General features: G+C 55.6%; 3 protein-coding genes across 3 annotated transcripts; 2 read left to right on the forward strand and 1 right to left on the reverse strand.

Moving 5' to 3' along the window:
• Positions 1-1,955: 1,955 nt before the first annotated feature.
• B0I36DRAFT_241033 (general substrate transporter) lies at positions 1,956-3,638 on the reverse strand (the record flags this gene model as incomplete). Its single annotated transcript, XM_046149812.1, has 2 exons — positions 1,956-2,238; positions 2,323-3,638. The coding sequence occupies 2 exons, from the start codon at positions 3,636-3,638 to the stop codon at positions 1,956-1,958; spliced, it is 1,599 nt and encodes a 532-aa protein (XP_046013980.1).
• Positions 3,639-6,725: 3,087 nt separating this feature from the next.
• Positions 6,726-8,702, forward strand: B0I36DRAFT_320873 (cell division cycle protein-like protein). Its single transcript, XM_046153608.1, has 2 exons — positions 6,726-6,990; positions 7,066-8,702. Exons 1-2 carry the CDS (start codon positions 6,894-6,896, stop codon positions 8,649-8,651), a joined length of 1,683 nt encoding a protein of 560 aa, XP_046013981.1. The 5' UTR covers positions 6,726-6,893; the 3' UTR covers positions 8,652-8,702.
• A 5,130-nt stretch (positions 8,703-13,832) lies between these two features.
• On the forward strand, positions 13,833-15,774 carry B0I36DRAFT_383072 (uncharacterized protein). Its single transcript, XM_046160942.1, has 3 exons — positions 13,833-14,085; positions 14,159-14,729; positions 14,827-15,774. The coding sequence occupies exons 1-3, from the start codon at positions 13,915-13,917 to the stop codon at positions 15,687-15,689; spliced, it is 1,605 nt and encodes a 534-aa protein (XP_046013982.1). The 5' UTR covers positions 13,833-13,914; the 3' UTR covers positions 15,690-15,774.
• The last annotated feature ends 4,182 nt before the right edge of the window (positions 15,775-19,956 follow it).

Here is a 19,956-nt window from a genome sequence, read left to right on the forward strand (position 1 = left end):
TCTTTTTTAATCATGGTGGTCGTCACGAAGCCGCCATACAGCATATAGATATCATCGACACTCGGGGTTTGTCGATGCACAGTTTCACTGTAGGATATTTCCGTCATCTCCTCGCGGAGATGGCCTGGTTTGCGCACATGTTTATGGCTAATGAGGAGGACACGCACATGGTGGGGCCGATGCAGGCGAGCAGTTGCATTCTTCCTTTTTGCAAAAGCTCTACTTTGCATTCCCCCGGTGTTATTTGTTTTCTGGGTATTTCCTTGGGGTCGGCTGTTTTCCTTTTCCTCTGTGTCTCTCCTGGACCTCGACTGCTCGGGCGGGGGGGTCAAGGGAGGGCAAGGAGGCGTTTGAGGTTTTGACGTCGAGCGTTCTGCGTGATTTGTGTTTCTTTACACTTGCGTATTCTGGATCATTGTTTTTTGTTTTCTTTTGACTGTTGTGCCAGATGTGGGAATGCTGGAGGGGGGGGCCCTTTGCCAGCAGTGACTTGTTTTCAGTGTTTTTGATCTGTGGGTTTTTGCGCTTTTTCCTTTTGAATGCCGAAAGCTTGTAGATAGACCATACATAGCATAGCATAGCATCCCGACGACTCTGAGATGAGTTTGTCCGGCAAATACGAGCTTTTCCTCTGGCGGTGTTGCCATGAGGGAATTAGATCCATTGGAGAACCATCCTGAGGCGTGCATGAAACGATGTTTTCCGGCCAAGATTGAGTGTGATTGGAACAGTGGCTGTGGTTGACATGGGCGGATGAGATGACGAGACATACAAAAGACAGCGTTTTCTGGTACAACCCGTTGCCATGCATACTTACAGTGGGTTTGCAGCGCGCTCCCCATGTATATTTCCCCCCAGTGGGAGGGAGCTAGTTTACATACGCAAAGTTGGCAATGGCAACTGGCGAGATCGCAGCAGCGATAGTAATTCAGCGAAAAATGGAAGAAGAGACACACAGCCGCGCTCAACTCAACAACAGTCCACCACCACCAACCCTCAAGATTGTTAAAAGAGCCGCGCGGGCAACTATTTTCTTTCTACCAATTTCTTTTTTGGTTCTTGCAAGTTCCCCTTGACCTGGCCTGGAGCTGGCGGGACATCCCCTCCCCCCTGGTTAGCCGTCGGACAGTGCGTGAGTGCGTGAGTGTTGTGTGTGTGTATCCGCGTGGGAACCACTTTAGTTTTCGCTCCCCCAAGTAACAAGGCTGGAGCAGCAGCTCGAGTTAGTTGTGGAGAGAGGGGGAGGGGAAGCAAAGGCCAATCACGAGCCAGGCTGAGAGGGGAGACTGTCCAGAAAGGGGAATTTGGTTTTTGTATATGTGCAAGGGGGGCACCCGCACGCGCGACAACAAGTACCCATGACTATTCAACAACCACACACACACACACACACGGCCAAGCAAGCGTGAGTACCCTACTTATTGTACGCTCCCAATGCGCACGCACGTTTGTTTGACCTGCAATATCCTGTGTTTTTCTTTTCCGAAACCAGTCATCTCCTTTGGCTGGTCGAATCGGCAAGTTTGATGTTCTTGTCGTGTCTGCCGGATGGTAAATTGTTATTTGCATGCACGCCGGCCCCTGCGCCAACGATAACAGGGACTGCATAGCACTTACACAGCCTGCAACCAGACAGCTCGGCCTCGTGGTACAAGCTCAGAACCATGTTGGGGATAATAGCCAATACACCGGAACAGCAACGTCTGAGATGTTATTTTGTGTTTGCAATTCTTCTTTTTATTGCTTTTCGAACAGAGATATTCATGGGTATAACAAGAACCTTATTTACTTGGAGAAGATGTTTGTATGTACAGCCTCCTCTTATCCTTATGTAGCAGTGCAGAACGCTTTGGTTTGTTTTTTCTTTGGGTGGTCGTACACAATCTCTTCCACTGCTATTCTTTTTTTCTTTCTTCTTTCTCTAACAGCCCCAGGTCCACTCGGCAGCAGCATCCTTAGACGGAGTCGCCCTCGGCGTGCTCGACGTTCTTGACGCCGACCTTCTCGGTCATGCCCATCTGGTCGGCGTAGGTGGTCGAGGGCACCCACTTGGCAGACTTGCGGGGGGTGGTCTCCTCGAACATGCGGTCGACCTGCTCGAGAGTGAGGCCCTTGGTCTCGGGGATGAGGAAGTAGGCGTAGACGAAGCAGATGGAGCAGAGGCCACCCCAGATGTAGAAGACCTTGGCACCGAGGTTGCCCTTGTCGCTGTCGACCATGTAGGGAGTGATGAGAGCACTGGTTTGAAGCACACACGAGTTAGTGGTTGATCAGAAAATAGAAGACGGGGCTCGAAAGCACGTAGAGGGGAAAAAGGCTTACATGATGGTGTTCCAGAGCCAGTTGGAGGCAGTGGAGAGAGCGACACCACGGGCACGGATGGGCAGAGGGTAGATCTCGCCAATAACGACCCAAGCACCAGGACCCCAGGTGGAGGCGAAGAAGAAGATGTAGATGCAGATGAAGGCAATCATGGCCTTGGTGGCAGTGGCGTCGCCAGGGAGGACGGTGCCGATGATGGCGACGATGAACTGGCAGATGACCATGCCGAGAGCACCCCACAGGAGCAGAGGACGACGGCCAATCTTCTCCATGGTCCAGAAGGAGATGGGAGTGGAGAAGACGTTGACGACAGTGGTGATCATGCTGATGATGAAGGCGTTCTCAATCGTGCCGAGCTGCTGGAAGAAGGTGGTGCCAAAGTAGAAGACAAAGTTGACACCGGTCCACTGCTGCATCATCTGCATCGAGGTGCCGAGGATGATGCGGCGGACGTTGGAGCCGCTCTTGAAGAGAGAGCCGCTGAAGCAGTGCGCCCAGCTGCTCCAGTAGCCGTTCTGGGGAGTGACGCTGAGCTCGTACTCGTGGTTGGCAATGATCTCGGCGAGCTCGTCCTGGATGTAGTGCGACTGGACGTCCTGGCCACGAAGGCGAGCAAGGGCCTTGGCGGCATCGTCGAGCTTGCTCTTGCGAACGAAGTAGCGGGGCGACTCGGGGAGGAGGAAGAGACCGGTAGCCAGGATGACGGCCCAGAGCATCTGCAGGCCGATCGGGATACGGTAGGAGGCGGTGTCGGTGCGGCCCTCGGTTCCGTAGGCGACGCAAGAAGCGATCATGAGACCGATGGTGACGCAGAACTGGTATCCGGACACGATGGCACCACGGACCTTGCGGGGCGCAATCTCGGACATGTAGAGAATCAAGATGGCGGAGACGAAACCGACACCGAAGCCGGCAACGAGACGACCGCTGACAATGAGGCCAAGGCCGGAGGTATGGGCAGTCTGAATGGCGACACCAATGAGGAAGATGAGGCAGCCGAGGATGACAGTGATGCGGCGACCAATCCTGTCGGCAATGTCACCAGCCATGATGGCACCGAAGAAGGTACCGGCGGAGAGAATACATGTGATGAGCGACTTGTTCTGAGCAAGAAGGGTGGTTGCACCATCGCCCTCGATGGAGTGGATGAAGGTCTTCATGCCCATGACACCACCAATGTAGCCGGAGTCGTAGCCAAAGAAGATACCACCAAAGGCGGCGAAGGCGCACATGAGGTAGGCCTTGACGGTGACGGGGGCCTCGACACGGGAGACGTCTCCCGCGCCTGCGCCCGCAGAGCGGATGGAGCTGCCCATGGTGAACTCGGGTTGTTCTGTTGTTGGTATGGGAGGATGTGGCAACCAAGAAAAAGAGCAAACAGAGACCTGCGAGGAGATCGAGGGAGTTCGTGAGGTTGGTGAGGCACAGCGAGAACAAGACCTCCCGCAACTATAGAACGACAGGGCAGGACGAGCTCTTATACATGACAACGCCGAGTCAGGCTCGGGATCACAAGCAGAGGAAGCCGGTACTGTCCGACGCGCCCCGCCGGTGGCCAGCCTGCTGATCGTGCCGAGTTTTCAGCATCTGGGCTCTTCATTTCACCGGCCCACGAGACGGGCGCGTGACGGAGACCTGGGGGCCACCCGCAGGCCCGCAATTTACTTCCGCGCCCCGTTCTCTGGAATTTCATCCCCAAGGGGAGAGAGCGTTCTGCCCCGGAGAAGACAGCTCGGGGCATGTGCAGGGGCCGCCAGGGCAGAATGTGGGATCTCCACATCGGCCGAGGCGGTGCCCCATACTCTGTCCAGAACGCTGGATGTTGGAGGCGGATACGGGGCTGGACCACAGCTGCTTTGCGGATTCCGGGGTGCTGCGCTTGTCCAGCTCTGCGCCTGAACCTCGGGTCCGGCCTCGTCGTCGTCGTGCATGGCATTGCCTTGCCCACCCATCGTGGGGGCACCTCAAGAAGTGGCGCACCTTGTGCCCCTCAGCAAATGACGGCGCCTCCGGTTCGTCTCGACTCAGTCTGTGCCTGTCGTTGCACCTTCCTGTTTGTGACCATTATTCTTCACCTTGCCTCGCTTGTCCACGCCACTGGATGACACCTTGTCAATGTCAGACAACTCATGTGGGAGGGAGGCATCAGCAGTACTCGAGAGTTCGCCCAGACATGCCTGCCCGCCCCTTCTAGTGTACACTTGCTTGGCCTTGCCACTGGGAGCTCTTGGAGTTCGGCGCCATGCCCAGCAAACTCGCCGAGCCAGGGCCATGCGCCGCTTATTCCAGCAGGGCTTTCCGCATATAGACTGCCAGACGGGGCTGCTCGGTGCGCGTGCTCGGCCGCATTGTGGGCCCGGCGGCGGCAGGTCGGCGCTTCTCTGTCCTGCAACGTCCACGGCATGGTCCGGGCGGCCGGGCGCCAGTTGCTAGCGCCTGCGACTAGCCCTGCAGGTTTTTCTTTTCTTTTCTTGTTTTTAACTCTGCTGGTCAAGTCAACGTGCCATGGCATTTCCGATGTGGAAGGCGTCAGGCATATGCAAATCCCTCGTGGCGCATCTCCGGGCAGCAAGGCTATGCATGTATGTAAAGTTTGGCAGGATTTCAGAGCTGCGACTGTCTCGGGTCAGTTGGCGGCCGTAATATTGCGGGATGGGCAGGTAGCATCGAGACCTCTGCAGTTGGCCACGTCTGCAACATCACGTGCCGTGTCAGGTGCTGGCAGAGCTCAGCCTAGGCGGCCTCGGCGGTTCAGCTGTCTTGGTCATGACAGAGGCGAGACAGGCAAGCTCACGCGATGCTGAGCAATCCGTGTCTGCATGGACCAATTTGCGAGAGGCCCCGGCGTGCCGGGACCGTGTTCTGGGTTCCATGGGTTCCCCCACTCGTGGTGTGTCCCGGCGCCTCCGACTTGGCAGTGGCCGCCACTGCCGTCAGAGCCACTCTTGCAACGGCACACTTTTGCGCAAGGCCTGCCACCTTGAAGGCACCCAGAGCGCAATGCTTGCACTTCCAGCATGGTTGGCCAAATGTGAATTGAGTCTCTACCGCATGCTTCAAAGATGTCGAGTAGAGTGAGATTAAGACTTCGAACAGAGGACTCTCACGTTTTCGTCGTCCTCTCAGCCAAGGCTCGACCCACAAAGCTTGGGCGAGACAAGCGAAGCACAGTGGTGCTGGAGCCGCAACTGGAGCCGTGGTCCACAATAGGGCCGCAGACACACCACGAAACCGCCGCGCGAATGTCCGTGGCCGGGCCAGGAACAGCCAGTTGCCGACTGCACTGGCATTCCTCTCATCTTGCACGCAGGCTGAGCTCGCATGCCGTGTTCGCAAGCTGTTCTTAGTCGCTGTGAGCTCCCCACGAAGTTTGCCAACGAGCTCTCCTTTTGATGGACTGTCGAAAACCTGTGATTTTGAGTGTCTCTAGCTGGACGACGGCAAGGCTGTGGATGACTCCCGGGCCGTGTTCTTGTCAGGTCCCTCGGCCTCGGAGATTTCAGAAGGGTGTATGACGGCATGATGCTGCACAACCATGTCTGGCCATGCCTGCGGACCTGGTCAGGGGCAGGGGGCGACCTGACTCCACCAAGCACGTCTCCGGATGTGGCGTCTGGCAAAGCTTGACGGGCGTCTCGAGGGACCAGGTGCTTCTTGGAGAAATCCAGCTCCATTCCGGAGTGCAGCACACCCACTTTCGCATCAGCGGAGTCCATTCTGGAGTGCAGAAAGCGAGGGGGATTCTCCTCCACCTTCTCCAGGTCTCAGGCCTCGGCCTCGCCTGGCGTCCCATGCGGAGATGCTGGAGTCCTCGCACCGGTTCCATAATTCTCCCCGGCATTTCCGTTGCTGGTAGCTTCGTCATCGATGGGCGGGCACGTGGCCAATCCAATGTTCGGCTTTTGTTCTAGACCTCTAGAATCGACCAGATCTCTCGCGTTGATCCGAGTTCCAGCCTCTCGCACAGACCGTGCGGGACATGTCCATCAGTCGGTTCAGGTACGCCTCAGCCGACTCTCCCTCTTCTTGGGACGGCTCGTGCTGCTCGCGGTCTGGCCTACGTGATTCGAGCTGAGCATCATTGTTGCCGCTCTACTCAACAACACCAGCGTGCTCCTCGGCAACTGACCGGAGATGGTGCTTGCATGGTTGATGAATGCTACTTCTAGTCTTTGCCAGCTGCCAGGCACTGTTGCACGAGCACAGAGTATGTAAAACAGCCCCCGTTGTCTCGACGTAACCAAGGTGAGGATGGATTTGTGACATCAAAGTTGGACGCGAGCCAGCCCCCGTGTCCTGGCAATTGTGTGCTCGGCCAAAAAGGGAAGTTTGTGTACTTGGAGAAGGAAGTCGCAGCTTTGGCTGCGAAAGTGGGGCGGTCGGTCAGGTCTACCCCGCGACGCGCTTTTGTGTGCTGGATCGAGACCGCACCGCGTTGGCAATGCATCGCCACGACCAACAGATTCCCATGCGACGTCGTCGGCGCGATCACCAGAGACACCCGCACCCACCCAGTCAAATGACCAACGTGTGGTGACACCAGCCCAATGAGCCGATGAGCGCAGCTGAGCATGGAGGCTTTTCTCCGGGAGTGGCGGCAAGACGCCCTCAACAAGGCTCAGCACGACTCTGCCATCTTCATCGGCGACAAGCTGCTTGCGCTTACCAGTACGCAACTTTCTTCCCCCGCTACTAGCTGGACTACCGGCTTGTGCTAACGTACCCTACTCCGCATCCCTTTAGATGATGACAAAGACGCATTCTGGCTGGCTCAAGTCCATTTCGCCACCGGGCACTACACCCGAGCTCAAGCGATCCTGTCCAAGCAAGACCTCATTACACGAAACCCCTCTTGTCGCTACTTGGCCGGCCATTGCTTGATCAAGCAAAACCGACTCGACGAAGCCCTGGCCGTACTGGGCGAGCGCAATCCTACGCACCTCATCACGAACACAGCCACTAGCAAACGCAAAATACAGCATACTGCAGGGAGGACGGCCGCTGCTAGTCATGGAAGATTCGCCGCTAAGAGCGCCGAACGAAGGGACCAGCTGTCTGAGGAAGATGTTGCCAACAGGCGCTTCGAGGCTGCGATGTGTTTTCTGCGGGGAATATGCTATGCCAAGCAGAATGCATTCGACCGAGCCAAGGAATGCTACAAGGATGCCGTACGCATCGACGTGCAGTGCTTTGAAGCGTTTCAGCAGCTCATGAAGAACTCGCTCATGTCACCGGACGAAGAGTGGCAGTTTCTTGAGTCACTCGACTTCGATGCCGTCATGGTCCCGGGCGACACGTCGTCATCGCAGGAGGCGGCCGAGTTTACCAAAATGCTGTATACCACAAGACTGTCCAAATACCGGAATCCGACAGCATTCACCTCGGCTTGCGACACCCTTTCTACGCATTACAACCTTGCCTCCAATCCAGACTTGCTGCTGGCCCGAGGTGATTTACTATATACACAATGCAGGTACAAGGATGCACTTGCCATCACGACGTCTGTTCTCGAGGACGACAAGTACAATTTCGCCATCTACCCGCTCCACTTGGCATGTCTATATGAACTCAAGAAAAAGAATGTTCTCTTTCTTGTCGCCCATGACCTGGCGGACAACCACCCTGAAGAGCCGTGCACCTGGCTGGCTGTGGGAACCTACTACTTTGCAATCGACAAGATTGCCGAGGCGCGACGATATTTCAGCAAGGCCAGCATGATGGATCCTCACTTTGGGCCAGCGTGGATTGGGTTTGCCCACACGTTTGCTGCCGAGGGCGAGCATGACCAGGCGATATCCGCATATTCCACAGCAGCCAGGTTGTTCATGGGCACACACCTGCCTCAAGTCTTCCTCGGAATGCAGAACCATGCGTTGAACAACATGACACTGGCTGACGAGTTCCTGCGAACTGCCTACGGGCTGTGTAAGACGGATCCTTTGTTGCTGAACGAGATGGGAGTCGTCTACTACCACCAGGATCGACCACTCGATGCAGTAACTCTATTTACCAAAGCATTAGAAGTGTCAGAAGAGATTAATTCTGAACCTCAGGCATGGATCTCGGCGCGGACCAACTTGGCCCATGCTTTACGGCGGGCGAAGAAATTCGAGGAAGCAATGGACCAGTTTGACGAGGTCCTGCGAGAGGGCGGGAAAGATCCCGCCATATTTTCTGCCAAGGGCCTGATTCTAATGGAGCTCGGGAAACCGGAAGAAGCTGTTGAAGTACTCCATCAAGCGCTGGCAATCAGCCCCCAGGACCCGATTGCCACGGAATTGCTCAACAAGGCTCTAGAGGAAACGATAGGGATGCTGGCCCTAGAGTAGGCCCAAAGTATAGCTTCCCATTGTGACTTGAATATAATTGAATTACACACATGACACGGTTCGAATTGTTGTTTTGGTAATGAAGAACATGTAAAGACAACGGGCGTCATGTCAAGCTGCACAAGCCTGCGTCGGAAACTATGGGGGTATAATCATATTGTTGACCGACTGCTTTTCGCAAGCCACGTAAGTCAGTCACATGTTATGGACTCCTATGCCCAAGCTGCGCGGCTAAGCGGTCGTCCTCCCCTTAGACCCCATGAGTCTCTGTGAGGCTTGCTGCCACATCTTACAACGGCAGTGCCGGACAACGAAACGCTTGCGGACGTGGTTCATGTGATGGAGGCCCGGGGAGCTGGGAGGGATAGTGAGAGCGTGCACCGGAAACTGGGTTTCTCTGGTTCGGATAGCGTGCTTTGGATTTAAAGAAAAAACAAATTCCGCTTGAAATACACCTTGATCTGCTTGGGGATGCCTCTGGTCTGCTCTGAATTATCGTTGATTTTCTCAGAGAATCTGTATTCCAAGGCTCAGCTCAACGCACTGCTGTTTTCTTCTTTGAAATCCTTTCCAACTTCTTATTCCGAGTTTTGGATTGTCGATGTTTTGGTCGGAGCCAAATATATTCGCGTGTGCAAATATGAGTTCCAATTTTATTTTTTTCAACTCCGTCTTCCTTGTTTTTCAATGTTTCTAGGTTCCTTTACTTATATTGTCCTTGTTCTCTCCACTCATATTTAAAAATGACCATGTTGATTCAAACTATTTACGCCAAATCACATCGGCTTTACTGAAATATTTCCCCCAAACAGTTCCTGTGTATTTTAGATATCACCTTGCCGTCTCCGATCTTGCTCCATCAAATCAGTCACGCCGACTGTATTGTTTCCCTTTTCGTCCGCCGGCGTCCGACGCGCACAGTCTCAGCCTTGCATATCAGGACGCCCAGCCACGTCTTTCCCTAATATCGAGAAAAAAGGACACGAAATACATACCAGACCTGCCTCCGGATATATCCACGCCACCACTCGCTTCGTAAAGTGGACAGGACAAAGACCTGCTACTACTACTGCTGCTGCTGCTTCTACTGTGGCATGTGCCGCCCGGCAGCAGGCCACGTGTGCCAACATGAAATTCGATTGTCACTAGCTCCAAACGGCGCACCCATCTTGCACGTGCCAAAAGACGAACCTGCAACAAGCACTGCACCCGTGACTGTTCCATGTTTCTGCTCGCCCGCCGCCACCATTTGTGGTCTCCCGTAGCGTGCCTACTTAACTTAGCGTAAGGTACGTAGTCTCGTATGGATTCCTCATCCCAAGTTTTTCTTCTTTCCAAAACCCACTAAAGACACGCTAGAAGACACAAGTCCAACGAACTAGAGCGCATGGTGTAACAAGCCTGTGACCAGGGGCAGTTGGGCTAACGGCAAGCCTGCCGGAGGGTTCGTCTCCACCGGCTCGACCTCGACCTTCTCTCTCTCTTAGCTCAGCCCCGGGTTTGCCTAGCGTGAAAGCTGTTGCTGTTGCCCCCGCGGGCAGGAATCATCATCCAGGTTGGGTAAATGCGCCTCGCGGAGCTAGCTGGCCGAGCGCGGCGACTCTAGACCCCCCCCCCCCTACATCAAGCCATTAATGTGCCATTAGTGATTCCTGAGCAGAACATGGCTTCTAGCGTTTTACGAGATTCCCTCTTGGGAACTAGCCCGGGTTATCATGCACAGAAACAGGGAGGGTCGGTGTACCGCCTTCGCTCACCTCGGCCACAAGATTTCGCGATTTGGGGGCATTGTTCTTGCATAAACGAAAACGAGAGCAGCTAATTAGACTGGTTGCCAGAACAAGCCTCGGCCGCGCGCTAGAAGCTTTGTCCGCCGAAACCTTACAACAGCTATTGCCTACGTTATTTTCGACAGCTGTCGAGGTGGGAAATGTCACGTTCCCCGGACCTATGCAGCAAGGGTCCTCCTAGATGATGTACACGCCAAGGTGGTGTGGCGACCCGGCTGGTAACCTCACCGCGTGGTGATGAATCTGACATGCTGACGGCAAGGGTCATTGATTGATCACCGCGACAGTGCCCGGGGAGTCCTACCGTCAGGTGGCGGCTGTGGCTTGGTCTACTAGGATCGGAGCTCTAACTGCAAGCAGTCGGTCGCCGGTCTTTGTGAGCGTATCAAGCGTAGTCTCTTCACTTGCAATGAATGGTTTCCATCCGACCCTCAACGCAGCAAATGAGTCGTCAGTGTAAGACGACATCCTGGTATGTATCAGTGAGACAACCGTGTTTCTTTCTTTGGCTTTCAAAACAGCTCAGGGTTTGGGGCGATTGTTGAAGGCAATGCCCAACTCTTTCACGCTGGCCAACGAAGAGCCCTGTGGTGAGCACAGGAAGTTGGAATGCACTACATCTCCAGAGAGTGCCCGATTGAGTCGTAAAATCGTAAAATCAGCGAATACACAACCCCTAGAAGTCCAAATACGGACATATGACCCGCCGCCTGCGCAGTTGTATGGGTGCTTGACCATGTTAAGCATAAGCAGCCTCTGGATGTGATGTGAAGCACCTTGCCTGCCACCTGAACACGCCAAGACCCTTGGGCACACTCCACTCACTCACCTATGAAGGCGGCTCGTTGTCTCCCACTGTTATGGCTTGAGTGGAGGATGTTGAGGTGCTCAGCGCTTTTGTGAATACGGGCACTGTTGGCAACGTTAGAATGGGGTGGCACGTGGCACCTAAGATTGCCGAGCCTCCTCGATCTCCCACGTGCGATGGGCGGTCTGCTGGGGGCTGCGGAGCACTCTAGCTCAATGGAGCAATTCTTGATGACCAGATCAGCGCAGTGGTGCTGCAGATGTTCATTGCCCAGGTTGGGCACGGACGGTGCACGAGACATGCCACGTCGTGGGAAGCGCCTGTTGAGCGTCTTGAAAACCAACAGAGGGACTGATCAGTGGAGTTGATGTAAAAAGACCCTGGCAATTGTTTCGGCGCTGCATGTCTCGATGGTCCCAGACGGACGTCGACAGTTGGTGGTACGAAGGATGTAGGTGCTGGCAGCACACCGGTTATATGCGTCTAACATTAAGGCGCCGACACACCGCAATGCAAGGCCTAAAAGTCGTGGCCCGGATCAGACGAGCCGACGTGCTGGTGAACGTCCACGATAAAGGCGCGGCGATAAGGGCATGGTTCCAGCGGCACGGACGCATCATTGATTGTTGCGCGCGCGCGCGTGCAATCTTGGTGGTGGAGCGGCCTGTTGCAGCAGACGGGGAGCCTGAGTGACATGGTGCGACATGTTGTATTGGCCGGAGACACAGTTCTTCAATCGACACGGCCACCCGGTATCGGTTCTGGAGGTCGACCAGCTGTGTTAGAATCGGTGCGGGTTCTTGGGCGGGAGGGGACAGCTTGACGAAGTCGAGGGTCGAGGGCCCAGCGTGTGGTGCACAAGAATGGGAGAGCACGGAGAGGCAACTGCGACTGCCCGTTTGGCGCTTGGTGCGAGGCTGCTGCACCTCGCGGTTGCCTGCCTGCCTCATGTGCGCCGCGCCTTCTCTGCCCAGCTTGCAAAGGAAGACCATGCTTCCTGGCGGCATCAGATTCGTGCTAGGCCTCACGCTTTCTTAGCCCAGTACTCGAAACGCAATCCTTCCGGCATGGCGGACCCGAACCAGGCTCGGCAGATCCCCCATTCCGGCCTGGTGTTTCGGGTCGGTTTCCACAACGCTCCTTCGACTCTCCTCTCCAGCTGGGTTATCCCTGTTCGCCTTGCACTGGCTGTGCCTCTCCTCAGCGGTACATAGTGATGCCACACGACTCCGCAGCCCTGCTGCAACCCCCAAAGGTGCCAGTAACAGCCGACCATCATCAACGCCTGGATCCACGAGATCTCGTCACGACACAGGGCGATGCAATCTAAAGCCTCTGCAGGGTGCTGCATCTACTGATGACTATTCAGCGCAGCCGATGACCCGGTGGACGACAGTAGACACATGTCTTGTCGTGATCGTCGCGCAGTACGGGGCGCGTTGCTTCGACCGCATTCAGCGCCGGCAAAAGCCAAAAGCCAGAAAACCCCACACCATCACCAAACAAGCCCCACGAATATGTCGTGGCATTTGCGTCGGGGCTTTAGAAGTTAGTCCAAAAAGGCCGCTTCACTCGGGCTATCACAAGTGAAACAACTTCTAAATACCTGGACCGCTTGTGAACCACATTACAACCCAAGCATCAACATTCGAAACCCCACAGAGGCCATGTTGCGCACGTGGAATATACTGCAAGCATGAGGCTCCTCTTGCCGGATCGTCAGCCAAACAATATTTCGGAGTCCGTGGTCGGGTTGCACAATACCCACTACCACGGTTGCACCATGATTCCTGGTTATAAACAAACAAGAGCAGGCATCTTGATCAAAATCCACTTGCAATGCGCAGCAGTCTTGCGGAGACCCGCCATCAAAAAGTGACCGGCATTGCATTGATGTACATCAAGGACCGCATGCTCCGCGTGACACGGCCAGCCATGTTCAGAAGTCCAGGCAGATTCGAGTTAGTCTTGTTGGTGCCACGACTTTCGCAGATCACCGTCAGGTGTGGACTTGACGCCGTCAGTAATCGGATTGTTCCGGTCTGCTTCGCCGGATCGTCTGCAGGGGTGCGGCGGGACTGCGCTAGGCAAGACACCTCTTGCATACTTTGGGACTGTACTTCCAGGAAGACCCCTGCAAAGCAAAGCTCAGCTCCACGCCGTTGTCCGAACTTGGATCGTACCAGGTTCCTCTGCATGAACGCCCCGTGGGAGGGGCTGGCGAGCACATAATGTGAGTCTAGTGGCGATCAGGACCCATGCGGAAGTCTATGGACTGGGGGTGCTGTGGCCCTCAGCCCGATTAGTCCCCGGACCCTGTCAAGCCAAGTCTGAGCCAGGGAAGACCCTCACCTTCATGTACCCTTCGATGTAGTTGTCTAGCCTGTGTGATCAGGGCACCCCTGGCGCGGCCGTCTTGGCCCTTCTTGTCCTCTGCATTGTACCTTACACCCGGGAGCGCAGACTCGGGGCTGACCTGGCTGCATTGAGCCGGCCTAGCGTGCTTCCCAAACATGGCCGTACGAGTACATATCCCCCCGGGCCCTCGTTCGACGAGCGTCACGCAGCTGGCCTGTTGGTTTGGTTTTCTGTTGTCGTTTTCGGAATAGGACTTCAAGACTCACCACTGTCGACACTTGAAGGGCGCCTGCCCCAACTCTCAGCCATGTCCGCGCAGGATCCGACCGTCTCTACAGAGAGCAATGGCTCCGCTCTAGTAGTGACCGCCTGTGTCATGCTGAGCCTGACGTGGTTCTCTGTATCACTTCGCACTTATGTCAGAGGGTTCATGACGAATGGGTTTTTGGCCGATGACTTCTGGATGCTGGCATCTCAGGTAAGTCATTGCTCTATCTCGAAGCAGGACATCCCCCAGGGCGTGGCTTGCTGACAGTGGCTCTCATATCCAGGCGAACTTCACAGTGTCTTGTGCTTTCATCTTGCGTGGTTGCTACCACGGACTCGGAAGGCATAACAAGTCTCTCAGTGTCTACAATGAAATCAACTCTCTCAAGTGGCAGGCCCTTGCGACAGCGACATATATCCTCAATATGTGGCTCATCAAAATGAGCATTGGCTTATTCCTCCTCCGAATCGCGACCCAAAAAAGATATCGGTACACGTTGTACGGCGCTCTCGGTGTTGTCACAGTCTGGAGTCTGGTCCTCTTCTTCTGGAACATATTCCAATGCAATCCTGTGGAAGCTCAATGGGACCTGCAAATCCTTGCCAACGACCCAAACGCGCGCTGTGTTTCCCCCGAGGAAGTCGTCAAAGGGGCATACGCACTTAGCGTCATGACGATCCTGTCGGACTGGCTGTTTGCCCTGCTCCCTATACCGATGGTGTGGAGCGTCAAGATGTCATTGCAGGCCAAAGTCACCGTCATGGCTGTTCTCGGGGTCGGGGTTTTTGCTAGTATCGCGACCTTGGTGCGACTGAAGTTCTTGTCGGACCTGACGGACTTGGAGGACATCTTGTGTAAGTCATGCACGCTCTCCAGACTGACAACACTTCTCCAAATACACCCGGTCGTCGTTGTCGTTGTAGATGCTGACTTGATAATTTATGCGTGCAGTCGCTGGTACCGACGCCATGGTCTGGACACTTATCGAGCCTGGGTTGGCAATTGTCGCTTCAAGTCTTGCCACCATCCGCCCTCTACTCCGAGCCTTGGGGATCAAGGGATTCCAGCTTACCGAGCGAAGCCGCTCAGGGATGCGCAGTGGCAAGCAGCAATCGAGGACGGGCGGAACCGGCCAAAACCGAGGCATGGGCATGCCAGGGTTTGGCTCAGAAGATGTCACACTTGTAGATATGGAAGGTGGGCTGAGCCGATCAGATACCAACCGGAAAAGCAGGAGCGGCGGCAGCAGTGTTTACGACAACAACACTCTCAGCAACTCGACGTCAAGCAAGGGCCAGTCGCCCAAGACTGCGGTGGCCATGGTGACAGTCGAAGAGAGAGAGGAGAAGGACTCTGAGCGATGTGCAGCAATGTCGAGCCCGGCAGGACTGACACCTCTGGCCAAGACGCCTGCAACAACGGAAGCCCCTGCAAGTAACAAGAAGCCCAAGATGGTCGGCCACAAGAAGAAGCCGACGCCGGTCCGCGTCGAGCCTGGGCCACACAGGTTAGAGATTCAGCGGACGACCAGCATCACGCAGACTACCACCACAACGAGTTCAAGCTCGAGCCACCACTCGTTAGCACCGCCGGTCCTGACGAGCAAGTACAGCACCAGCATGATCAAGAACGGCCTGTCCGTGCAAGACCTGGAACAGGTGGACGCCAGGCAGAACGGGACGAGTATACAAGGCAGGACTTTCCTGGCGTCTGATCAGTCGTCTCTGAGCAGCATGGAGCTTGCGACGATGGAGCCGGAGCACAACGACGAGGAGTCGCCATTGCCGAACGGGTTGTCATCAAGGCGGAAGTGACAATGACAGACAGAAGTCTCTTCTTATGCTTTTTATTTTAATTTTATTCTCTGCTACAACAAAAAGTTGGGCGGACACATCCATTCATAAACCACACATTGTGGGTCCATCATCTGTCTAACTGGTGCAAGGCCGATATCATGTTCCTAATTTTTGAACCCGTGTTGGAATGGACAGCAAGCAACCTGACGGCACTTGTTGTTTTCACAACAACAATCAACATTGCTTGTCTCTTTCCCCAACGTGCTCTGAGCCATGTGATTCTTGTCTGCCTCAGTCCCAATGCCGACTCACCAACGCGCACAACGCAGAAGATGCACAGTGAAGACGCCCCGTGAGGTATCAAGTAGAGTAACTACCAGCCTGTGCGGACGGGAGCTCGCGCCGACAATCCCTGTCTCCGAGCCGAGCCCCTGGCGGCGTTGAAAGCTCAAGCTTGGCCCCAACCAGATCCCCCGCCCCCCCCTCGACAGCAGCTCAACCCCCAGGGGGGGCGGAATGGCAAGGAAGGGGTCCAGAACATGTGGGGCCGGGGAAAACGGAAGAAAGGGGGAGGACTCTTTTAGTGCTGAGCATCATCGCCTTGACCGAGCAAGGGGGTCCTCGAAAGTCGAGGTCGAGTTGAGTTGTTCCTGGGGCTTGGTGCAGATGCAGATGCTTGGTGCGGTGAAGGGCTTCATGTGGTACACAAAACACGGCACGGGTCCCTATGCTACTGCCCTTCCGCGTGGTCTCAAGGTATCGGCGCATGAAAACCGTCGTCGTCGCTGGGAATACCTTGACATGTTCAGTTTAGCTCTGTCAAGTCGGCCCACCATACCGGTCGGTGTGACGGGGGCTGGGGGGTTGAATGTGTTGCGATTGGCCAAGGACGCGATGCCGCAGGCTGTCCCGCGCCGGGGCAGGGCACACAACCACCTCCTTCCCGAAGTCGCGCCCCCGCCCGACCGCCACTCTCAACGCCCTTCAGAGCTGTCACACGGAGGGGTGGTTAGTTAGTTGGTTGGTTGGTCAGTGGTTGGTGGTTTGAAAGTGTGTCGTGCGTGTGATTGATGCAGGTACAGAGCGTTCTGGTTGGTGCGTGCTGTAGAGCCTTGTGTGTGTGTGTTGTGCTTATTGCAGGGGGGTTGGGCTGGAGAGCTTCCAAGCTTGATCCTTGTCGATGCTCAAACGTGTTTCTGTAGCTGTATTGGGCCGAAGTGACGACGCTTGGATTGTGCGCCCGAACCGAACTGCAGCATGCAGAACGCAGAACTTACACACGCCGCCCCGGTCTGGTCCATGCTGCTCGGGGGGAGGGAGGGGCCATCAATGCTCAGAAGGTGCCGTGCTGTAGTCATGTTGATACCTCAAGTCATCCCAGACGACAGACTGCTCAGCTTCAGAATGCCAATGGACGGCTATGCTCTCTCACGTCAGCATTCCACGGAACTCCAACATGCCAAGTAGCTGTCATATGTATGGACGATAGAGATAAGCAATACGCACGCTGGGCAGGGCTGGATCTAGGCAGGGCTGGGCTGTCAGCATCGTGGTGTGTTGCACCAGATCGTGATAACAAGCTGGACTGGTTGTCGAGGGCTGAGACGCACGCCTAGGAGACGTGATGTGAGTGGTTGCGTCAGCCCCAGCGACAAGGCGCGTCCACCGGTCGTCGTTGTGGCCAGGGGTCATTCTTTGAACCCTGGAGAAGGTCGCATTGATACCAGGCCCTGGTCTGGCAGCCCTGTGGTGGAAAATCACTGCCAGTCGAGGGACAACCAACTTTTACGGAAAGACATCTTTCCAGCCAATCGCTACTGCCTTACAAGTGTTGGCGGCGCAGCTAATTAGCACTTGAGACGGGGTTCGTCCGTGGTTTCTAGAAATCACGGCTCTGCGGGTTGCCTCAGGGACAGGCTCTTGTGCTCCCACCCTTGTCTGTCGATTGCTGGTTGTCAAGCATGTGCCAATACGACTCTTTCTCGCTGCATGTGACGAGTACCTCGAAAACTTCTTGATCTTGAAAGACAACTTGAGCCTCGTAAAGTCTTCCCCTTGCTGGGCTAGGTCAGGACCTCTCCTGTCCTAGGAGATGGCTACCACCGCGCTCACGGCTCTGCACAAGCGAGCTCCTCGATGATACAGTGAAGGCCCTGCGATATGGCGGTCTCTTCCACTTATGCGTCTTCTGCAAGACTCTAAAACAGTGGACAGAGCCTGTCCTGTACACCTGTGGCTTTCTACAGTGGCTTGGGGTATGAAGCGGCAGTGCCGCAACTCTGGCCAAACCATGTTGCTAGAGCGCAATCAGAAGAGCTCAATCTGGCGCAGTCGAAACAGCTGGGTATGGCCCAAACGACGAGCATGCCGTTCTTGACTTGGGTATACTTGTGCGACAACGCCGCTGGTATGAGCATCATATATCTATGGGATTGCAACTGGTGGGACGCGCCGGCACGTCTGCCCGTGCGGCATATCGCAATTGAGCAAGAGTCAAGCCGATATCGAGAGAGGCCGCCATACATGTGCATGGCCTTCATCGAGCATGTCTCCGATCTCCTAGATCCCTTGACTGAATCAAGTACATGCTCCAGCATCCTTGCAGGACACAGCATCATAGGGGACAAGCTATTACGACATCTGGCTTCACCTCGTGATCCGACATCAAGCTGCCCTGGCCAGCACATTTCAGCATCTCTTGAACCATGGCGCTTCGCCGTACCGAAGCCAGGCGACGGGACATGCAGCGACGATCCGGGAGTTCGGGCTGTCAGCCACGATTGGCTGGCCCTATTCGGGCTGCCACTGGCCCATGGAGCCCGTGTTCTTGGAAAATGCTTCTGTCGACGCAGGCACCGGATTCTCCACATTACCATATTCGCAGCAGCGGCTCGCATGGCGCCTGACGGCCCTCGCCTTGTGCTCGAATGCCTGGGCAAGGGCTTCATGGTAAACCATCCTGCTCATATTGTCGGCCAGGGCGGGCTGCGCTGGGCGATCGGGACTGGTTGCAAGGTCTGGTGCAGCCGTCAACATACACTAAGTAACCTTGTGGCTATTGCTATCTGGGATCTTCGTCCAGTAGAATCCAAGCTCGATCCTATCGATGGCGTCAAGTTCTGACTGGAGCACGGCGTGACCATCGCACAGGACCGTTTACCGGCCTTTGCTTGCGGGTCCTGCGCCTGTACGACATGTCATGACCTCGAGGTACGGCCACTCGTTTGTTTTGAGGGATCTACCAGCGGGGCTCCGGTGTCTTGGGAATGATGGCCTCGTCGCCTTTCTCAAGTTCCTTGTCAGAGAGCGATGGGATGCCTCCTCTCGATGCTGGACTGCGGTTGTGAAGCCTAGCTGCATACCGTATATCCTGGCGGCGCGAGAGTCTGAGGTACCTACGCATTTCAGAAGAGTTGGGGCTAGCCGAGCCCAGCTTCTGCTGACATCTGCTGGCATGCAGAGCTTCTAATCAACGTTGACTCGTGGAGAAGTGCACTGCATGGCGACGAGGCCGACAGCTTGGCGAACCTCGCGCATGCAGGTTTGTTGTGCACAACCAGATCGGGATCGTGCCTGGCATCCGACAGCCTAGTGCTCTTTAACTAACGTACCGAGTCGGGTCTAGCTGGCAGACAGGCAGGTACCCGGAACTCTATTGTGTTGGAGTTTCTTCTTCTCAAGATCTGAGATCAGATGACATCTGCTGGAGAAGGGCGGCTCACGTGGCTTGCCGTCTCCCGTCGCCAGAATGCAGCGCCACAGCAGGGCTTGGTCCTCCGTTTGTCAGGCACCGACCTCGTGAGGCTGGTGTGCGGCTTCCTTCCTTGCATCGTCGGCCGGACGCCTCGGCTGGCAGGTGCGTCACGGGCCTGGTGCTGCTGGATCCAACCAGGCGGTTCGGCGCATACCTGCGACCCACACAAGTGCTGGCGCAACGGCGGCCCATTGGCTGCGGCTCAGCTGCACTTTTTCGTCTTTAGCGGGCGGCGCACCCGCACTCGGCCGCTGCCAGCAGAAATTTCAGACACAGGGCCTCCCACCAACACCGCGCACCCTCGCTTGCTTTTGTTCCGGCGGCTCGAGCTCCAACTGACGACTAAGACAACGACGCAACTGCGTCTTACTCTGCTTGTGAGCACCGAAGGCACACTTCTCGGACAGGCGTCATCGTGTCTTTTTCGCCTCGTGGACGGTTTGCAGCCAGCCGACCGACAAGTTGCCAGACACAGGACCTCCGTCATCACCAGCTCTGCTGCTCGTCTCGCCTGGGCGCTTCTAGTCATCT

The sequence above is a fragment of the Microdochium trichocladiopsis genome, assembly GCF_020744255.1.
Source record: "Microdochium trichocladiopsis strain MPI-CAGE-CH-0230 chromosome Unknown B0I36scaffold_4, whole genome shotgun sequence".
Classification (NCBI taxonomy): domain Eukaryota; kingdom Fungi; phylum Ascomycota; class Sordariomycetes; order Xylariales; family Microdochiaceae; genus Microdochium; species Microdochium trichocladiopsis.